Genomic DNA, 21470 nt, shown 5'->3' with positions numbered 1-21470 from the left:
CCAAAGATATTCAGAATGAGGATAGGAATTCTCCAATCTCATCCCTTCTCTATTGCTTAAGGCTCGTGCCACACACTCTAAATTATGATCGTTAAGCGTTGATACCTTTGCAGTGCTTGAGAAGTAGTCCATTTTGCTAGCTATGCTTGATTGATGTTGACTCTGAAGCCTTGATCTTGTATTTGAACCTTGAAGTGTTGAGCTCCTAAGATTCAACATATCCACAATATCTTGAGCATAACGAACTTGCCATATCAATTGATCAATGTTCTTTTGATCACTTGAATAGGCTTGGGGCTTACAACACAATTACAAAGGATTTGGTTGACTAAAGCGATCTTTGGTCAACACTAATCAGTGGGATTGAAATAATAGTTGAACTATGTGCAACAATAAACCTATTGAATTAATTACCTAAATTGAATCAGACAAAACTGAATGAACTCCTAAACTAAGGGATCAAGTGTTAGAAATCAAGATTAAGGGCAACATGGTCATTATGCATACATTTGGTCAATTAGAGAAATATTGAATTAAATTTCTAATCATGCAAAAAATTAATTGAATTTAATAAATCCAATTAATTCTAATTTCCTAAAGGAACTAATTAAACCTAATGAATTAATGTTTCTAAAAACCTATTAAACTAATAAATTCCAAATTTTAATTAAGTCTAATTGTACTAATATCTAATTAGACTAATATTCTAAAAAAGTATATTCATTAATCAATTTTTAATATTTCTAATCAAGATTAATTATCTCCTAATCCTAAATCTAGTTTTTAATATTTAATAAAACCTAATTAATCTAGTTAATCAAGATTTAAATACTAAATAACTAACAAAACAAAAGGAAAACAAAACTGAGTCCAATAAAAAGAAGGTGGACCTATGTTCCGGCCCAAAGACCAAATATGGGAATGTGCAAGCCCGTGGAAAAGGGGTGAAAAAGAAGAAAAAAATGAATGGCTTGGGCCTCAAGACAATTTTCAAGCGGCCAAATTCAAGCCAGGTCCATGGTGTGAGCAAATGAAACCAGGTTCCTTCCCAATGGAAATTGCATCCCTCGCGAGGCCAAGTCGACGCCGCTCCAGAGTTTTAACTGTGATGCTCGACTTCGACGAATTTGAAGAACATGTGAAGAAAGAACTCCGAAATTGCACCAGAATCGTATCGCGTATTGGATTCTCAAGCTCGAATCAGATTACGCATGCCGAATTGAAGAAGAAGAGACTGAATTTGCAGTACGACGAACCACAAATCACAAAGAGAATGAAAGAGAACTCACCGGGTTATTTTCGATTCGAACTGGTACTTATTCCTATTCCCTGATTCATATCCGTTCTTTCTTCTCTTCTGCGAGTCTTTTGCATTTTGTGTGTGAGGGTTTCATTTCGATTAAGTGAAGGTTGAACGCTAATCTTTGTGAATGCCAAATCCAGGATGAAGACTTTTTACGACCGAGAGTGAAGAATTTTAAAAATGCAAATTGAGCGTCTTCCTCTGAAACGCAGATTGACCATCTTTCTCAACGTGACGGATCGACGATGGCGATTTTGCAGGTAATTACTCTTCTCTGTGTCACTTTTCTTCTTGCTTGTTACACTGCTATCTTGTTCTTCTCCCTCTATTCTTCTGAGTGTGTTCAATAAGAGTGAAAGAGTGAAAATCGATGATGATGAGTGGAGTCTCAAAGCTCCACCATATAGAGCTTCAAATGTTGAAGCTCTCATAACAATGGAAGGAACATATGGTGAGGGTGAGGGAGAGAGGTTCTGTGATGGAGTGAAAATTTGAAAATGAAAATCCCCTTAAGTTGGTGTAGAGCGATGAATTTATAGCTCTCAAAATCTTGTTAGAAGTGAAATTGAAATTTTTCTCAAATGAAAATGAAATTCATTAGTTTGTTCGAAATGAAAAAAAATTAGTTAGTTATTTCAAAATCTACTAGTATGTTAGTTAAATTACATCAGTTAGGTTAAAAGGTTCCAAGTCAGTTACCAGTTAACTCAGAGTGCTAGTAATTAGGTGTAGAAATGAAGTTAGTTAGGAAACTCGATTTCAGTTAGTGAAAATGTCATAATCTTAAGCCTTCTGTTAGTTACAAGCGTTAGCTCTCTTACTGTTAGAGATGAGGTTCAATTTTGCTATTGACTTTTCATTGAGGTTAGGTTATAACTAGCTGGAAAAACATTGCTGCTATGTGTAACACCCCAAACTGCTTTCAGGATTACCGTTTGACCCCACAAACCAACACGAGTCTTTTCAGCATGTTTTGACTTAGAGTAGTATTTGGATGGGTGACCTTCTAGGAAGTTTCTCGGAAAGTGTGTGAGTGAGGTTAAAACATACTGAAAAGACTCGTGTTGGTTTATGGGGTCAGTCGATAATCTTGAAAGCAGTTTGGGGTGTTACACTATGCATTAACCGAGGGGTAATTTCTAACTGCAATTCTAAACAGGGGTATAATATTCTGCCAAGATATTGATTGTCTGTATGCTCTAAATGTGTATCATAACACATGAACCTCTTTATGCACTCTTGTTAGCAAATGGAAAAGTTCTGTAAACAACTAGTTACTGAGATTGGATTATCCTGATGTTAATTGTTGTGTGTACTGCCTTGCTATAATGGCTGCCTAAGTATTGGTTTGTGCTAAGGTGCATTGTTTGGAAATGTAGGTTGTATTGTTGACTGATCTTGAAATTAAGACATGGGTCTGCTTTACCAAAGTCGACATGCTGCTGGCATTAGTTAGCGGATACATCCTCCATTATTTCTTTTTTGTGTGGCAATTATGGTTAGAAATCAGTGAATTAGAGGGAAGCTAAATCGGTTGTTTAACATTGGTGCATTGTGAATTTTTTTGGATGGAAGTGAAGGTTGTAACACCAGAGGCCGGAGAGGGAGAAAAATGGTTACATGTTACACCCGAGGGTGAGGGAGTGATTGCCGGTGCACGAGGCATGACAATGAGACACTCTTAGCAGCTTTTAGGGAAAAACCGAATTCACATCAGAATGAGAGGCATCCTGAGGCTGTGCAGGTATGAGACTGCATGGTTGAAGGAAGTCTTATGAGGATTAATTGGTACTACCTATACCAGCAAGATGCATCTTCTTTTCGGTATCCCGTTCCATAAGAACTCCACAATTAAGTGTGCTTGACTTGAAGCAATCTTGGGATGGGTGACCTTCTGGGAAGTTTCCCGGAAAGCGTGTGAGTGAGGATAAAACATGTTGAAAAGATCTGTGTTGGTTTGTGGGATCAGTCGGTAATCCTGAAAGCAGTTTGGGGCGTTACAAATGGTACAAATGGTATCAGAGTCATACCTCTCCTAGTACGATGTGGTTTGGGGACGAACCAAGCGGAAGCTGGTGGGCATGTAACACCCGAGGGCGGAGAGGGAGAAGAATGGTTACAAGTAACACCTGAGGGCGAGATAGTGATTGTCGGTGCACGAGGCCTGACAATGAGACACTCCTAGCAGCTTCCAGGGAAAAACCGAATTCACGTCAGAATGAGAGGGATCCTGAGGTTGTGCAGGTATGAGACTGCATGGTTGAATGAAGGCTTATAAGGATTAATTGGTACTACCTATACCAGCAAGATGCATCTTCTTTTCGGTAGCCCGTTCCATAAGAAATCCATAGTTAAGCGTGCTTGACTTGGAGCAATCTTGGGATGAGTGATATTATGGGAAGTTTCCCAGAAAGCGTGTGAGTAAGAATAAAACATGCTAAAAAGACTCGTGTTGGTTTGTGGGGTCAGTTGGTAATCCTGAAAGCAATTTGGGGAGTTACAAAGGTGATTCTGATTTTCACCTTGGCAATTATTTTTTGGTTTGTGCAGGTCGAGATCTTCTTGGCATAACCGAATGAGGTAATTGACATGTCGTTCGGTTAACTTAAGAACTTCCCATGCAGGAATTTGAAAAAACTAGAATTTAAGATTTGGAAATTGAAAAAGTTAGAGACCTTGATTTTCAAATCGAATTGGCTTTATGACAAGGAATTTCAGATGGGATTTGAATGGTTTAAATGAGTTGAATTTGTAATTCAATTGAATTAAATTTGGATATTTAATGTAGTTGATGGTATGTGATATTGTATTGGGTAAACATGGGAAGTTATAAATGTACATTGATTGGAAACTGTAATATGAGTGAATGTTTGAATAAATGACAATGGATAGTTATGGAAATGGTATAATGTGTATTAAATGAATTGACAATAAATTGAATTTGAACCTTTGAATGGAAAGTGTTCATTGTAAATTATTTATGGCAATGACTTGATTATATGAACATGATTAAAAAACAAGGTTTAAAGTCACTTGGTTTAAAATTTGAAAAATGGTTATGGTTCATGGTTATGTAGTCATGATACAAAATGTTTGAATTATCTTATGTAATATGTTTTCGAATGTATGGTGTGAACGTTGCACAAATATCTTTGATTTCAAATTAATTTTATGATTAAAAACCAAATCAAAGTCCCATTTATCATGTTACGCCTTATGAATTGGATACCACATATTGAAAGTCTTAGTTCTACATGAATTTGGTTAATGTGAAAGGGACAAAAATTAATTAAATGAATCATGATCAGTGTTATTATCTAAACAAATCCTAACCATTGATTATTGTTAAAATGATATGGAAATGATATGTAAGCAAGACAAGTTAGGTTTAGAGAGATCATAATTCGACCAATTGACTTTGGTCAACTGATTGACCAAAAAGTCAATAGTTGACCAAAAGTCAACTTAAGTAAAAAATGATGCGATCCAAAATATCATGCTTGTAATGAAACTTGAAATGCAATGTCATGGATGAATGGATCAGGATGATAATCAAAACTTGTAAGCTAAACCTCCAAAGTGATAGAATCACAACCAAACTTGTATGTGAAGCAACAAGATGATGTGGCCATGAATGCATGAAAAAGTAAGCAAGAAAAACACAAGATAACCACAACTTAGCACAATACAAACAATGAAATGAATAACATAAGGTCTGGAGGCAAGAATTAGGGCATGAGGGAGTCCTCAAGTGAGTGGGTGGTCAAGTAAGATCCATAAGGGCAAAATTATGGTGCACCCCCTAAGTTAGGGTTTAGGATCAAGCTACAACAAATGATAGGACAATAGCAAGGATTAGGGTTTCAGATATGCATATGAGTATCATGATGTGGTCTCCATGAATCAAGACCCAAGATAATATGAGATTAGGGTTTGCACTTCATGTAATGAACCACCCTTCAATACTCAAATAGAACCCTAACTTGCAATAACAAGCAGCTTTTGAATCTATTAATGCTTGTATGCATATGAATGGATGCAGATGAATCAAGTCATGTGTCAGATGAAAAGTGAAAAGGGGAGGACAGATTTTGGGGTACGACACAAAGAAAAAGCACACTTAAGGTAAGAAAGTAAGCTTTTATACACACTAATTAAACTTTATTGTTTTCAATTTTTTTTCAAAATGAATTACAATAGAATTATTCTAAGTGATCTTAAAACTATTTATAGAACTAGCAAATAACATTATATCTAATTCTCTCGATTAGAAAAACCTAGTCACAATGTAACTAACTACAAAGAAATTAGTTAAAGTTTGTTAAATCAGACTAATATGCCACAAATATTCATTTTGGTTAAATCTCCCTTTAGATTAATCAAATCCAAGCAAAAAAAATCTAGCTGTTTGGAAGACCTTTTATGATCAATTGACATCTACTTGAAAATAATTAATTCTTTCTCAACCACGTCACTAACAAAATGAAGTTTTATGTGAATATGTTTTGTCCTCTTGTAATAAACTATATTTTGGATAAGAGTACTTTGACTATCACAATATAATTCCAGAGTCTTGTAGCTCTTCATATATATTTAGAGCATAACAAATAAGACCAACATAATCATATCTTTTTTTTTTGGAACAATATCCTCCATTATTCTATCTCTAGACAATTGATAATCATGAGCCACTGTAAGTTACCTTCTCTCATGACTTGTAGTTAAAGCTTGATCCTCCTCCTCATCTTTAGTCAATCTAATGGAAGGATCCATCTAATACCAAGTCTTATCCGTCTTTATTTTTGAGTTTATATTTTTTAGGTATTTGCACTTCATCTATGTGCGGGTCAAAAGTAGTATCTTTACTTTTCATGAATCTTGATCCTCATCCAAGTTCCATCTTCCACAACTTATAACCCTTCACGCATATCAAGCACTCGAAGACAATCAGTCTTGTTCATGTGTTTTGCTCAAAGACAATCTTATACCATTTTGTTGTTCATGTGTTATTCTAGACAATTTTCTTGTTAAACTTATTAAACTAGTTTAAAACAAACTTCAGGTCATTATCAGTTCTTTAAAATTCCAGTTTAATTCATATTTCATACTCTATAAGAGTATGTCATCCCTTAAACTTTTCAAATGTGTCAATTTTAATTTTCACAACATAAATCCATATTCTTCTAGAAAAACCACAAATTATGATAATAAAATAGGAGCCAACTCCATGACTAGTCACTCTTGACCACAAAGATCCAAATGAATGTAATTAAAAGGCCTACTAAATTTATGTATGACACACCCAAACTTAATCATGTATTCTTTTCTTAGTATCCAATTATCATAAAATTTCAATTTATCACTCTATGCCACACCTTATTTAGCTAGCTCAATTAAACCCTTTTCACTAACTTGCCATATCCCTTAAAGGCCATAATTTGGTTTTATCACTAATCTTGACTAACTAATGATATATGACCTATAATAATAGAATCATCTAAAATATGAAACCAACACATTTTAGATCCCTTAGAAATAAGGGATGCACCACGCGAAATTCATAACATGTAATATTCATTTTTAGTACAATAAACTAATTCGTCAAAAACATGCTTATAAATGATAAATTTCTTCTATATTTAAGAGCATACCTCTCATCATGTAAAAGAAACTCACACTTATTAAACTCTTTTAAACAAATAGAACTCATACCCTGCATATTGCAAGCACTATCATTTTTTAGGTGAATGACCCCTGTCTTCATTTCAACGAGTCTCAAAGTACTTCATCAATCTTATGACAATTGAAGAACTTTTAAAATTGTTATTTTCATTTGAAATTTAGACGAAATACATAACTTTTAAAATTTCCAAAAATGAGATTATTTGTATTCTCTTACAGTACTATTCAATATTCCGGAATAAATAGTGTGGTTGGATGAATAAACAGAGAGTGGAAGAGTGCGGAACAGAGCTCAAGAGAGAAAGATAGTTACTAGTTTATTTGATTTCTTTCTCACAGACCAAAACGAATCGTTTTGTTTATAGCAAAAAGGAGAAAGAAAGTGGCGCCTGTCAGATTGGCGTGCAATACTCATATGTACTATAGTGGATGGAGTGAGAAAGAAAACCTCACTCAAGCATCCAAAGTTTTTATTTTAACTCCAAATCAAATTAACTTTAACATATAAAAGTTGATAAATATCTTATATGAATATATTATAAATTTAAATTTGCAGTGTTAAGATAAATTTAGGAGTTAAATTAATTTATAATTATGAAATTAAAAAAAATTTTAAAAAAAAATTTATATTCAAATCAATTTTACTATCTAGTTTAAAATTAGGGCAAATGTCTGTATGAGATGTCCGAATTGTTATCCCATAGGAAAATTGAAAATGAATTCATGATTTATTACCCTAAACATAGGGGACTTTTGTTTACTTAGGGGATGATAAGAAAGGTTTATGAGTAAATAGAAAAGTGAAAAGGAAAAGTTAGGGGGTGGTGGGGGCAAGAAAGTGCTACTACTAATTCAAAAGCCATTTCTTGAGTTGAGAGAGAAAGAAGGAGAGAGAGAGTGGGAACATTCTGAAATTGGTTGGCTTTTTGTGTTTGTGCAGCTCTGGTGGTGGCTGTCATCAAAAGATGAGGAACAGCTCATCTTTCCCTATTCCTTCACTTCTTCCTTCCTCTCATATCAATTTCTCCCTCCTCTTGGTATGCATGTCTTCAACTATTTCATATCATATTTTCAGTTGTGGAACATCAAAATCTCTTGTTCATTTATTGTTTCTTAGGTTTTTACTATTTATGTCCAATTTGGTTTACTTCAATTTCAATGCAGCTTTATGTTGATTTAAAATTTTGATAAAAATGTTTCCAATGATCTATTTTTGTTTGCTTACTAGGTGGTTTCCTGAACTAATTCCAAAATATGCTGTTTTTTTTTGTTGTGTTTTCAGGGATTCAAACAAGGGACATAGCTAAAACATGGCTACTGGTAGTAGTAAAAAGTGAATGTTGTTTGTTGAGTACTGTGGAATTCGGTTTCTGAAATTTTGATCAAGAGAAAGTGTGTTTTCCTGTGGTGTGTTGTGTCTAAATCCATTGTTGGAAACAACAATCACAAAAAAATAAGAGAAAAGAAACAAATACCTAGATTCAAAACATAATTTTAATACTTTGTGGGGCGGTGGTGTCAGATTTAGCTAGTGGGGGTGTCTTTAACAAAGCTACTCTTTCTTTGAGAAAATTATTATATTATATATGAATGTGTTGGAGGTAGTTTGTTTTGTTGGTAATGTCTCCTAACATGGTTTAGATTATAACTGGTTTCTTTGGTTTTTGTTACCAATTTTGTAAGCAACATGTTTTTTCTTTGAGTCTCTTTTCATTCAAGTCACATAAATAATAATAATAATGAGAATAATCTAGATATAGTTTAAAAGTTCATCTAACTGGCCTTGGTTTTCGGGGAAGATTCGGTCATACAAGGAAAAAAATTGATCTGTTTTTTTCTTCGAGTTGGTTTTTACTCTTGACTAGCAAGTTTCTTGCATTCCTTTGTTTGTCATCCAAACTTGGTTAAGAGTTTGTGGAGTTGGTGATTTGAGTTGTTTTTGGAGGTTTTTCTTTTTGGTCAAGATGAAGTTTATGAAACTTGGATCTAAGTCGGATTCTTTTCAAACTGATGGAGATAATGTCAGGTATGTGATTAGTTTCCTCTTTATAAGGATCGGTTTTCTCTTGATTTGAATCGTTTGTTATTTGGTTTGGAGTTCTTATTTATGATTTGGTTGGTTTCTTGTGTTTGGTTTTTGCTTGATTCTCTTGCGGTGTTTAGATAAGCAACTTAATTAAGTGTTTATTGTATGAACACTTATCATGTAAGTGCTTAATGTATAAGTTATTTCTGCCAGAAACAATAGAACAAAGTCAAATGGTTTTCATATAAGCTATAAGTTGTTTTCATAAGCGATTCTGGAGAGCTTATAGATATGTGATAAGTTGTTTCAATAATCTTTTTCAAGCAATCTCATATTGAAAGATAAATCCAAAGTTCCAAACAGATCCTCATATTGAAGATAAATACGCTCGGAGTTCTATTATTTTTATCGCTCTAACATGCCACAAAACGTATTATTGCTTGTCATAATGCAGTAGGTTTGATACAGTTTCTCTTTTGATTTCTTCATTTCATTCAAAATAAATGTAAAGTGGCATATATTTGTCTAGGTATGTGGCAACTGAGCTGGCATCGGACATAGTCGTTAATGTTGGAGATGTAAAATTTTATCTGCATAAGGTAAAGTTCCTTTCTATCTAGAACTCTTTTTGTTACAAGTCCACGCTTGCTACATAAGTTTATTTGGTTCGATTATCCTTTAGACTGCTGATTGCTGATTGAATCTTTACATGTTCATTTTCTGCAGTTTCCGCTTCTGTCCAAAAGTTTACGCTTGCAAAAGTTGGTCTCAAACACGGACGAGGAGAACGATGAAGTTCACATCCATGACATTCCCGGAGGACCTATTGCTTTTGAAATATGTGCGAAATTCTGTTATGGTATGGTAGTTACTCTAAACGCATACAACGTGGTTGCGGCTCGTTGTGCGGCGGAGTATCTTGAGATGTATGAAACCGTTGAAAAGGGAAATCTCATCTACAAGATTGAAGTCTTCCTCAATTCCAGCATTTTCAGGAGCTGGAAAGACTCTATCATTGTTCTTCAAACAACCAAATCTCTTCTTCCGTGGTCGGAAGAACTTAAGATCGTGAGCCATTGTATGGAGTCCATAGCGACCAAGGCTTCGTTGGATCCATCCAAGGTGGAGTGGTCATACACATATAACAGGAAAAAGCTTCCGTCAGAAAATGGGAATGATTCACACTGGAATGGTGTGAGGAAGCAACTAATGGTTCCGAAGGATTGGTGGGTGGAAGATCTTTGTGAGCTTCAACTCGATCTCTATAACCGAGTCATGTCAACAATAACAACAAATGGAAGTGTTTCCGGCATAGTCGTAGGAGAAGCTCTAAGTGCTTATGCCTCTAAAAGGTTGCCTGGCTTCAGCAAGGGTGTTATCCAGAATGGCGATATCGCAAAGAATAGATTAGTGTTGGAGACTATTGTCGGTCTATTGCCGGCGGAAGATATGGGAAGTGGCTCTTGCTGTTTCTCGCTGAAGTTATTAAAAATGGCTATTCAATTGGAATGTGAAGTGTCGGTGAGATCCGAACTGATGAGGAGAACAGGCCAGCGGCTTGAGGAGGCTACGGTGGCCGATCTTTTGATTTCTTCATCAACTGGGGAAACAATTTACGACATCGAAACTGTGCAGAAGCTCGTTGAGGCGTTTGTAGCACAGGAACATCAATCTCTGTTGGAAGACGAATTGCAGGAGATCAGAAGTCCTAAAATGGTATCAAATTCTTCTAGCAAGATCAAGGTAGCGAAACTGGTCGATAGCTATCTTGCTGAGATTGCACGTGATCCGAATTTGCCTCTTCTGAATTTTGTGAATATCGCCGATCTGGTATCAAGCTTTCCTAGACAGTCTCATGATGGTCTTTATCGTGCCATTGACATGTATTTAAAGGTTAATTTGTTCTACCCGACATGCATTTAACCTTTATAGGTGTCTCAAATGATTCCATTTAGTTCAACCGAATTTCTGAGACTAACACTATTATGTTACGCAGGAACATCCTGGAATCAGCAAAAGTGAGAGGAAAAGAATATGTCGGTTGATGGACTGCAAGAAGCTGTCTGCAGAAGCTTGCATGCATGCGGTGCAGAATGAGCGGCTTCCTCTACGAGTTGTCGTGCAGGTTCTCTTCTTTGAGCAAATGAGAGCTTCAACAACATCATCATCTGGAGGCACCAACACTCCCGATCTTCCCGGTTCTATCAGGGCATTGCATCCCGGCGGATCTCACGGTAGCTCCCGGTCTACTACCACCAACACAGAAGAGGAATGGGATGCAGTCGCAACAGCAGAAGACATAAAAGTTCTGAAAGGCGAACTCGCCGCACTAAAATTATCAGGCGGAAGTAGCCAGAGTAGTGACAGAAACAGCAACAACAATGCAGACAAAGTCGCAGCTAACAAAATGAAAGGCTTCCTCATGTCAAAGAAAATATTCTCCAAGATTTGGTCGAACAAAGAAAAAAACGGAGAGATTACTAGCTCTGATACGTCCGAAAGCCCTGCTTCCACTGTTGTTGAGGAGACAAAGTCTACACCGTCAAGAAGTAGAAGGCATTCAGTATCTTAAAATCTTCTTTTTTTTGCAGACTTCAAGCGCCGTTGCATCGTTGTATAATCGTCGATCACTTCGGTAGCATTAGGAGATAGAGCTTACTTGACATCTTCTAGCTGATACTGAAGGTTGTTAATGAGGGACCCGGTTTTGTTTTACTGTAATCGGAGAAGGATTATCATGCCTAATCAAGTGTTATTAAGACAATTTGTAAGCATTTTTAAGATATAAGGTTAACTAACTAGAATCAACTGCTAATGAGCTTATATAACTAACTAGAATGAAATTCTAGGCTCAATTGCCTAGTTCTAGCTGTATTGGTTCTTATGTAACTTGGATTACACTACTGTTTTGTTTGGTTAATCTTATGATTTCACTAATTCTGACTTACTTTGATGGTTATGCTACAATATAGACATTGTTGCATTTTCTTTAACTTTTCACTTTAATATAGTAGGTAAAAATAAATTCAAAGAAAATTTAATGTTAATGTTAGGTAGCTGCATAACTAAATTAATTCAAGAAATAATCACCACTCCCTTTCAATAGTCGAGTGGACAAGTCGAGTGGTTTGTGGCTACCTAACATTAACATTAGATATGCATAATGCATATTTTTTGCTTTTCCTTGTCTTTGAAGAGTGTCACTCAATGTTGATTCTTAGATGTTTTTGGTTCAAACAAGTGGGCCTTATTACAAGGATAACATTAATTGGATCATCATTTCCAAGGAAGTGATGACACATGTTCAGCCTTACCTTAACATAATTTTTGGGAATTGATAGTCTCGTGGTGGAAAAACATTATGAAAATCCGAAAATGTTCCTCTGATTTTGGAAATACATCTTCGGATGCACTCCGTGTTTCACCAAAACACACCCATTTGAGTTAAATCCCATATTTTTTCCAACATTCATTCCGTAGATGCATCTCCGGAACCATTCCATATGAATATGCGTGGGAAGTGCAGGAGGATCCAAGCATGAAAATGGTACATATGAATCATTAGTAACAGTGTTGCAAAAGTGTTATGAAAATGACACACAAACACTAAAAGATACATAAATATTACTGTCAATAGTGCGTTGTTGCATGCCATCTATTTGGTCTTCCACATACAACCTTCAGCTAACTTGGAGTACATGTATATCAAACAAGTGGCTCCCAGTTGTACTCATAGATCTGCTCCAAGTCAGCGAAGTATCGCAGGTAAATCACATCCACATATGTGGCACTGTTGTACAAAAAAATGGACGTGCCAATCAAGTATAACATGTATGCTCATAATGTGTATGCTCTATGATGTGTAACCTGCTCATCATCACCAGCGGTCTGTTATGCATTATGCAGATGTTGTGTATACAACCTCTCTAAGAATCGAAACCTAGCATGAACCCCTCAGTTGACTTCTAACTCCCATAGGGCATTCCCTAGGCCAGCTCCCAGATAGTTTATTATCATCTCCAATGCGTCATCTCTGTTAATCCTACTGTAGTATAATAGTTTCCCCGTGATCGGAAGATGCATGAGGCATGCGACATTGTCCTCACACCATGTGGAAGATGAAAAAATGAAGTCTCTGAGTTCCATATCTCTACAAACGCAAATAACATACCATGGTTAATCGTAACATAACTGATCCTACACAAGTTTCTCAACCCAGATAACTCAAACACATCCTAAAACCACTGCTCATCAGGCTGTAGTAGATCAGTAATCTTCCTGCCATGGTTGGTGTATTTTAAAGCATCACGGTCCTGCAAAAAAATATTTCATCGTTAGAAACTTCGAATATTGTTACAAACATGTTTTTCAAAGAATGGATACAATTGAATTTTACCTCTCAGTCTCAGACATGTCTGACAGCATGGTCCGGGTATAGAGGCAACACTGATCAGTTAAACGAGCCTCCTCCAAACCCTTGGGGTACCTCAGGAGCCTCCGGAACTTCGGGTGCCTGTGATACATCGGGTGCCTAAGTAGGTGACACCAGTCTCCTACGGAAAGATGAAGGCGAAGATGCATGAGCCCCAGAAGTTGACACCTCCGCATCAATCGAACTAGAAACGATAGGTGCCTGTGATGATCGAACTTTTTTCCTTCGAACAGATGCATGATGCAAAACTCTACCATGCCTCATTCTATCTTGGTTATCAGCCATAATGCTTATAATTAAATCACACAAACATTTTACATATGAAACACAATGAGGACAATCCACTAAATACAAATTGATATATTTCAGAGACGCGGATCTGAATTATGGAAATCAAAACATTGAAAAATTCGAGAGATGCATCACCGTAAGGTTTTGCAACTCAGAAGAACGTTCATGGAGAAAATGAAGTCCATGGAAACATCCAAACTAATGAGTTGATCATTTAAACTACCTATCAAACACATTGATCATTTAAAAAAAATATAAACTACCTATTACATAATCAAATGCTCAATTTCTATAAATGTATATAGAAATAAAAAAAAGTTTAGAAAAATAAAAAACTTACTGAATGTGAGTTTAGTTTGATGTTGAATGAGCTCTTTGATCGTTTTGATGTTGATGGAAGAATGTTTGAAGTGAGTTGAATGAGTTTGAGAGAATGTGAGTTGAGAGAGTTTGAGACTTTATAGGATGAGAGTTTGAGATAATGTTATGAGAAGTATGGAAGGAGAAAAGGTATGACGTATTTTTGATTAAAACTGCGTCCAAAGATGCATTTTTGTAAGCCACATAGAGATGCATCTCCGTAATTTTTTTGCATAGCCATAGGGTCTGATTCGGGAACAAATGCCTTTGCGGTGTGCTTGGAGATGCATTTATGGAGTCTAGGGGTAATATTGGTTTTTCACGAGGGTTGGCAAGGAATTCTTAGGGTGCGTTAAGAAATTCCCTAATTTTTTAATAAAAAAATCATCCCTCATTAATATAGGTGAAACAAAGAGATTAATAATATAATAGATTTATACTTCCTTGTAAAATGTACACTGATTGAGAGAAAGAACATGCTCACGCGTGAATTATGAGAGAATCAGTGTTTTCTCCCTCGAATTCGTGTTTGTTCCTTTTGCCTTAAAGATTTAAGTATTTATATAGATTCCATGGACTTCACTAGAGGCAGAAAACCCTTGGTTCACCAATATGTGTTGGTTGTGAGACGAGTGACAACTCATTCTGAAATTGTTAGTGTGCATCTAGGAGGGGATAATCATAGTTTATGTAACTTAGGGTTTCTTCCCTTATAAAAGGAGGTCCTTAGCCTATTCTTATCCACATTATTCCAAAGCTTTTGCTCCAATAAGTCAAATTGTATTAAACATTTCTCCAGTCTTCATCTTCTTTACAAACATGTATAATCCTTCCATCTCTTTCTTTAACCTTTTTTTCTCTCCATAAATGGCGATTCATAGGGAGTTAGACGAGAGGGGTAATGCGATTGAACCTTCCAAAGTAGGGAGTTTATGAAATGAACATTGCACGGACAATGTAACACCCAACTTCCCGACTCGACAAATAATTAAATAAAACATGTATAACACATATATCCTCCAAGTAGGATGCTACTTAAATAGCCATCAAAACCTATAAGAACCACATAATTGAAAATTGAATAATTTGATAAGCAGCGAAAATTATAAAATACTTAGCATTAAAAGCCTCAACAAAATTATTAGTTTGAAAAGTGGTTCGTCAACAAAAATCAAAGAAAAAATATGCAACATAAAATAAATAAAAGAACAGTCTGATCCCCTCACGTTACATGTCAAAGCGACTCCAACCAGAAGACTCGACCTACAAGCAACTAAAAAGACACAATACCATCCTCAACATCAATCTCCTACTCAGGTACCTAATTGTCTATACTCTAGAGGAGCACAGACGCAACAACACAAAAGGGGGTGAGAATACATTCAAACAATAATCGATGCACAAAATAATCAGAGTAGATTCACACATCACAATCATGCACATATCAAGATGCACCAAAATATCACATATTCATATATTACCCACATCATGATTAACCACCAACCATACAAATCATACAAGAGTATTCATCAATACACAACCATCTCATTTACACAACCATTATATAACGTAATGAAACATCGACTCAACTCATGCTAGTCATGGTCCCCACAATGACTTAGACTCACAATTCAACTCTATATGGATGCAATTCTGACTTAACATTTGGTTCTTCATACGAACTAGTTCCTAAATTTGAACCCCGAGCCCCCACTCTAAGCTTGTGACAAGTCACTAGTCCCCACTTTGAACTCGTGACTCGCCTATTTCACAACAATGACAACATATGATGTATGAAAACAACACAATCAATGATTACAACCCCACTCTGACTATAGACAATTACACAATGAAAACAACGCAATCAATGATTACAACCCCACTCTGACTATAGACAATTACACAATAATAACAACATAACAATGATTACAAACCCACTCTGACTATAACCAATTATGCATTCAACATATTATGAGTAGTTCTCACTCCAAACCATCTGTCTCATCAATCATCGACAAGCATGTTCAATAATTCACACAATTATATATACAATTCACAACATATATTCACACATTGAACATACATTCACACATAAATTACCTCACAAGGCACTACCATGAGGTAGCTCTGCGCGTTAGCTCTCTAACGCTTCATACAAAACCTTATTTGGACCGACGAAACTAAAGTTATGGCATAAATCACCGGGTGATAAAACATGGTTTAATTCAGAAAGTTTTCAAAAATAGGCTAACATCAATTGATTGACATAGGATGTCATTCGATTGACATCGAATCCTTTTACACACTACCTTTTCAAGTTTTCACTTTTGGCTGCATGCAATCGATTAATTCATTGCATTAATCAATTGTCATAGTTAAAATTTTCATATTTTTCTAAAATAACATGCATGCAATCGATTGACATATGGTGTCAATCGATTGACACCAACCCAAAATGAAAAAAAATCCCAGTTTTCTCACACGTACTTCATCTCCTTCATCCCATATCCCTTATACACCATCCTAACCCTTATTATACCATTCAAATGCATCAAATACACATTCTACTATGATTAAATACATTAATTACTCACTAATTAACATTAATCCATCGTCTTTATCATGAATTGATCAATTATGTTCATACCCTAAAGTACCCAATTGCAACACAAATCCATCATATAATTAGTTAAATCAAAAATAAGAAGCAACATAACATCAAATACAAATTTCACATCAGTTTATAACATAAAACATAATCACACTCATCATTTATCATATTATCATTAATCAATAGAGAAAATAAAAACCCTATTGGAGGTTAAGGGAAACATCTATACCCTTTCGTGACCAAGGCACCCTTAGATGAATAATCTTCCTCTTTACCTTATAATTCCAGCAAAAGAAACCTCCTATGTGATTTCCTTCCCAAAGCCCTAACTCTCTTTCTCTAAAAGTTTTTGCTCTCTAACTTTCTCTTTTCACGTTCGGTCAAAATACTCTCCCAAAACCCTATTTGTTATAATTTTCTGAATACATATAATAACCTAATTATTTCTCTTAATTGTAATTTTGGCCAAACTAAACGTAAGCTTTTCATTACTAACCACCTCAATTTCTATTATTTCCCTTTTTACCCAAACCTTTACTATTCTCTTAGTTTCTATTAAATCAACACAATTCACCACAAATGTGCCAAAAATTAATTAAATCAGCACAATTCACCATAAATGTGCCAAAAATTAATTAAATCAGCACAATTCACCATAAAAACTAATTAAATCGGCACAATTCACCATAAATGTCGCCACCAGCCAGACACACCATAATTCATATAAATCATTATCCAAAAAATTTAATTAAATAAATCAAGAAATAAAAAATTAAACGATTAATTAAATCGGGGTGTTAAAAGCAACGTCAAAGGAGTCGATGGATTAATTAATTATAGGCTCATTGAAGTAGGACGGTTTGGGAGTTATGAGAGCACCTCAGTTTCTAGTAGCTATATTGAATCTATTTATTCCTATTATTTCTCAAGAAATTTGAATTTGTCAATGGTGATTGGTTCATCAAAACACTCGGGAGTGGAGGACTTTGAGCCACACTACACCCGGGATAATATGTTAGCTTACTTCAAGATACATCTAAATTTATTTGGAACGAACGGTGAGGTGGGGGTGATCCTGGAGTCGTGCTCCGAAGAAGAATGGTCTGACATGGTCGCCCTCCAAGGATTCTTCCACACATTCTTTTACATGTACCCTACAAGTTTTTCATGGTCTTGGGGTGCTCACACTCTTCACCCATGGTTGGACTTTGATAAGGGCGTTCCAGATTGTCTGTCGGCACTTGGAGATTAACCTTACTATTGGGATCATTTTTTCTTTTTACAACAGTAAGGTTAAACCCATAAGCGTCCAGGTGGTCATAGGGGCCCTGTTGGGAAGAACCTTGTTTACCCCCATTATTATCATTAAAAAAACTAGAAAGATAGGTTCGCGAGAGTGAAAGGGAGAGATGGGGCATCCATGGTTACCACTGAGGAATATGGTTCATATCGCTTTCCCCTGTATTGGATGAATAATCTCTTATCCATAAACGACTTTAATTTCGAGTTCTTAACCAAAACGAAGAGATATGTGGTCAACGTCCTGGATGCGTTTAACATTATAAGGGAAATTGTGGTGCTTGATCAGGGTAAGAATTATAAATTAATGAGTACTTGCATAAGTTTACTTTCCATTCATCCTCTTAATTTGGGTTCTCATAAGGTTGCTGAGAGAAAGTTACGCCCAGTGAAAAAGAAGGCCAGTTGGGGGGAGTAATGGATTGACAATCCTAAAACCCATCCAGGCGGCATCCAGATTAAAGGCAATAAAAGGGGATTTGAGGGATCTCCTCCTCCTCCCCAAATAAGGAGGATAACGATGTTATGAATATAAAGACTATTCTTCCAGAGGATGAAGTATAAGGTACTAACCATAGTGGGTCGCCATCCATCTTATTCCTTTTGGATTATCTACATTATGTAAAAGAACATGTAGTGTACAAATTATTTTGGTTAAGAAAGGACACATATAGGACTAGATGTTCTAGCACGTGTGTAACATCTGACCCTTGTCAGTAGGTCATGGTGGATGTTGTTCTGAGCATATTTTCTGATTGCGATTCAATCAGATTTATTGCTATCTTTTAGAAATGTGTTACAAAAATTTATTTGATTAGGTTAGACATGATCAAATAAATTTAAATGGATATTTAAATTTGAATCAAATTAAATATTTTTGGAGGATATTTGAAAAACAAATTTTAAACAAAATATCCAACAAATCTGGACGTGATCAATTTCCCATTGGAGAAAAGCCCAGATTGCATTGCTATTTAAGAAGACTCAAACCTAACGTTTGAGGTGTGCAAGTATTGAATATTCATGTGTCAGGGTTTATACTTCGAGTATTTTCTTTTTTTGTAGTTTGTGCACCACTCTAGCGCCTACATTCATATCCAAAGGCATAAAGAGTTATTAGTTAGTTGAGTTGTCATTCAACATTCAATATTATGATTATTGTAGTGATCACTTGGGATTAGTGATTGAGAGAAAGTGAGAGGGGTTCTTATATAAGGGGGAGAGCTAAATATAAAGACACTAGGGTATAATTAAGAAGAAGGGCATTGAACTAAAAGTTGTTTATCTAAGATACTCTGTACTAATTCTATTGAAGAAAGGATTTCCTTTCTTGGGTTGGAAGCCCCTTAGACGTATGTGTTGTTTTCACTGAACTGAGTTAACAATTCTTTGTGTTCTTTTATTGCTTTATCATTTATCATCTTGTTTATTAATAATCTATCAATTCTAGTTTAAGATGTTGAACACATTGGCTTGAGCATCTGGTCCAACATTTTCCCCCTTAAGAACAAAATTTCAATTAGCATCAGAGTAGGCACCTTGTTCTATTTGGGTGGGCTCCACTGAAGATATTTTCTATTCAAATGGACAACACTAAGAATGAAGGGTCTATCAAAAGACCACCTGTTTTGGATGGCACCAACTATGATTATTGGAAAGTCGATATGGTTGCTTTTCTCAAATCCATGGATCAAAAAACATGGAGGGCTACTATAAAAGGTTGGAAACACCCTATGATTACCTCTCAAGATGGAACATCAACCTTAATGCCAGAAGCTGATTAAACAATTGTCGAAGCTGATGAAGCTCATGGAAATTCCAAGGCACTAAATGTTATTTTCAATGGTGTTGACAAGAACATGTTTAGATTGATCAACACATGTAATGAAGCCAAATAAGCTTTAGAGATTCTAAAAAATGCCCATGAAGGCACATCTAAGGTTAGAATGTCAAGGTTGTTTCTCCTTACTACAAAGTCTGAGAATATGAGATAAATGAAGATGAACTCATCTCTGATTTAAATATCAGACTGTGTGACATGTTCAACACCTCTTTTGCATTAGGAGAAAAGATGTATCCAGAAAAGCTAGCCAAAAAAATCCTAAGATCTCTTCTTAAGAAGTTTTATATGAAGGTTGCAACTATTTAAGAATCCCGGGACCTAAGTAGCATCAAAGTAGATGAACTCATTGGTTCCCTACAAACCTTTGAGATGGCTTTAGATGATATGCATGAAAAGAAGAATAAAAGTATAACTTTTGTGTCCAACACTAAAGGGATGAAGGTAAATGTGAAAGTATTTCAAATGCTATAGCTTTTGTTGGTAGAAAGTTTAAACAAACTTTAAGAATGATAGACATAAATTGGAGGACAAATGTTCAAGAAAAGGTGTCAAACATCACCCCCTTGAGCAAGAGCAGAGATGTACACAAGCCTAACAAAGCAAATGAGCAAAATGTTATGAATGTGGAGGGTTTAGTCACATTAAAGTTGAATGTATTACTTTTATAAAGAAACAAAAAAGGGATTATCAATTATATGGTCTGATTCTGATGATTAAAGTGAAGGATAAATAGAAAATAAGGCGATGGCTTTCATTGGAAAATATGACTCTTGTATTGAGTCTAGTGATGAAGACATCTTAAAAGAAGAGCTAGTTGAAACATATATACTTCTGCTCACTCAGTGGAAGGAGTCTTTCTTGAAAGAAGAGAAACAAAAGAAGACCATAAGTGCTCTATTATGAAAAAAGAGAAGCTTGGCTCAACCATTGCATGTATGGAAGAGGAAGTCATATTGTTAAAGTCCAAACTTGATAATATGATAAAATCTATATGTATGTTGAACAAAAATTCTGATATGTTAGATGAGATCTTGGAAGTTGGTTAGAAGTCTAAGAATATTAAGGCTATAGGTTTTGACTGTAATTCCATGAACAAAAAGGTTAAAATTCCCATTGAGAAGTTTGTTTCCCCGTAGAAAAAGACTGAGTTTCTGATGAAGGGCCACATGTCCCAACATCCTGCTCAACATGCGTACCCTCAAAATAGAGGAAAAAAGAACTCATCTTGTAGGTGTCACCTCTTTGGAAGATATGTTCATATAAGACCCTTTTGCTATATGTCGCACCTCGAAAAATGGGGATACGACTTTAAAGCGAAGCGCGATCGCACGCTCGCAATGATGGACTGAACAGAGTCGCCACCGAACTTTATTTATTCCCAAAAATGGGAAAGGGAAAATATCGATAAAACCCCTAAAAGAAAGGATAAGATATGGTCATCGCGACCAATATCTGGGTTCGGGAGTCGATTACGCAAGGGGAAGGTATTAGCACCCCTCACGTCCGTTGTACTCAACGGGAACCATTAGGTTAGTTGTGTGCGTTAGTGTTAGTTAAAATATTAGGCTTTTCGAATTATTAGGTGGGAAAGAAAGAAAGGATGAGAAGAGAATGTTTTTGGAT

The 21470-nt window shown here is 35.7% G+C and overlaps 1 protein-coding gene across 2 annotated transcripts; it reads left to right on the top strand.

Annotated features, from left to right (window-relative positions):
* Window positions 1-7776: 7776 nt before the first annotated feature.
* On the top strand, window positions 7777-11948 carry LOC127120468 (BTB/POZ domain-containing protein NPY3). 2 transcript variants are annotated; one of them, XM_051050903.1, is made up of 5 exons: window positions 7777-8022; window positions 8268-9011; window positions 9541-9610; window positions 9738-10904; window positions 11008-11948. In XM_051050903.1, the coding sequence occupies exons 2-5, from the start codon at window positions 8950-8952 to the stop codon at window positions 11581-11583; spliced, it is 1875 nt and encodes a 624-aa protein (XP_050906860.1). In that variant the 5' UTR covers window positions 7777-8022; window positions 8268-8949; the 3' UTR covers window positions 11584-11948. The 2 variants fall into 2 exon arrangements, with proteins under 2 accessions (XP_050906860.1, XP_050906861.1); XM_051050904.1 differs by having other exon boundaries at window positions 8022-8102.
* The last annotated feature ends 9522 nt before the right edge of the window (window positions 11949-21470 follow it).

This window comes from Lathyrus oleraceus, chromosome 2 (genome assembly GCF_024323335.1).
Source record: "Lathyrus oleraceus cultivar Zhongwan6 chromosome 2, CAAS_Psat_ZW6_1.0, whole genome shotgun sequence".
Lineage (NCBI taxonomy): Eukaryota > Viridiplantae > Streptophyta > Magnoliopsida > Fabales > Fabaceae > Lathyrus > Lathyrus oleraceus.
The sequence above is the reverse complement of the archived record's forward strand: the minus strand, read 5'-3'. Positions and strand labels throughout refer to the sequence as shown.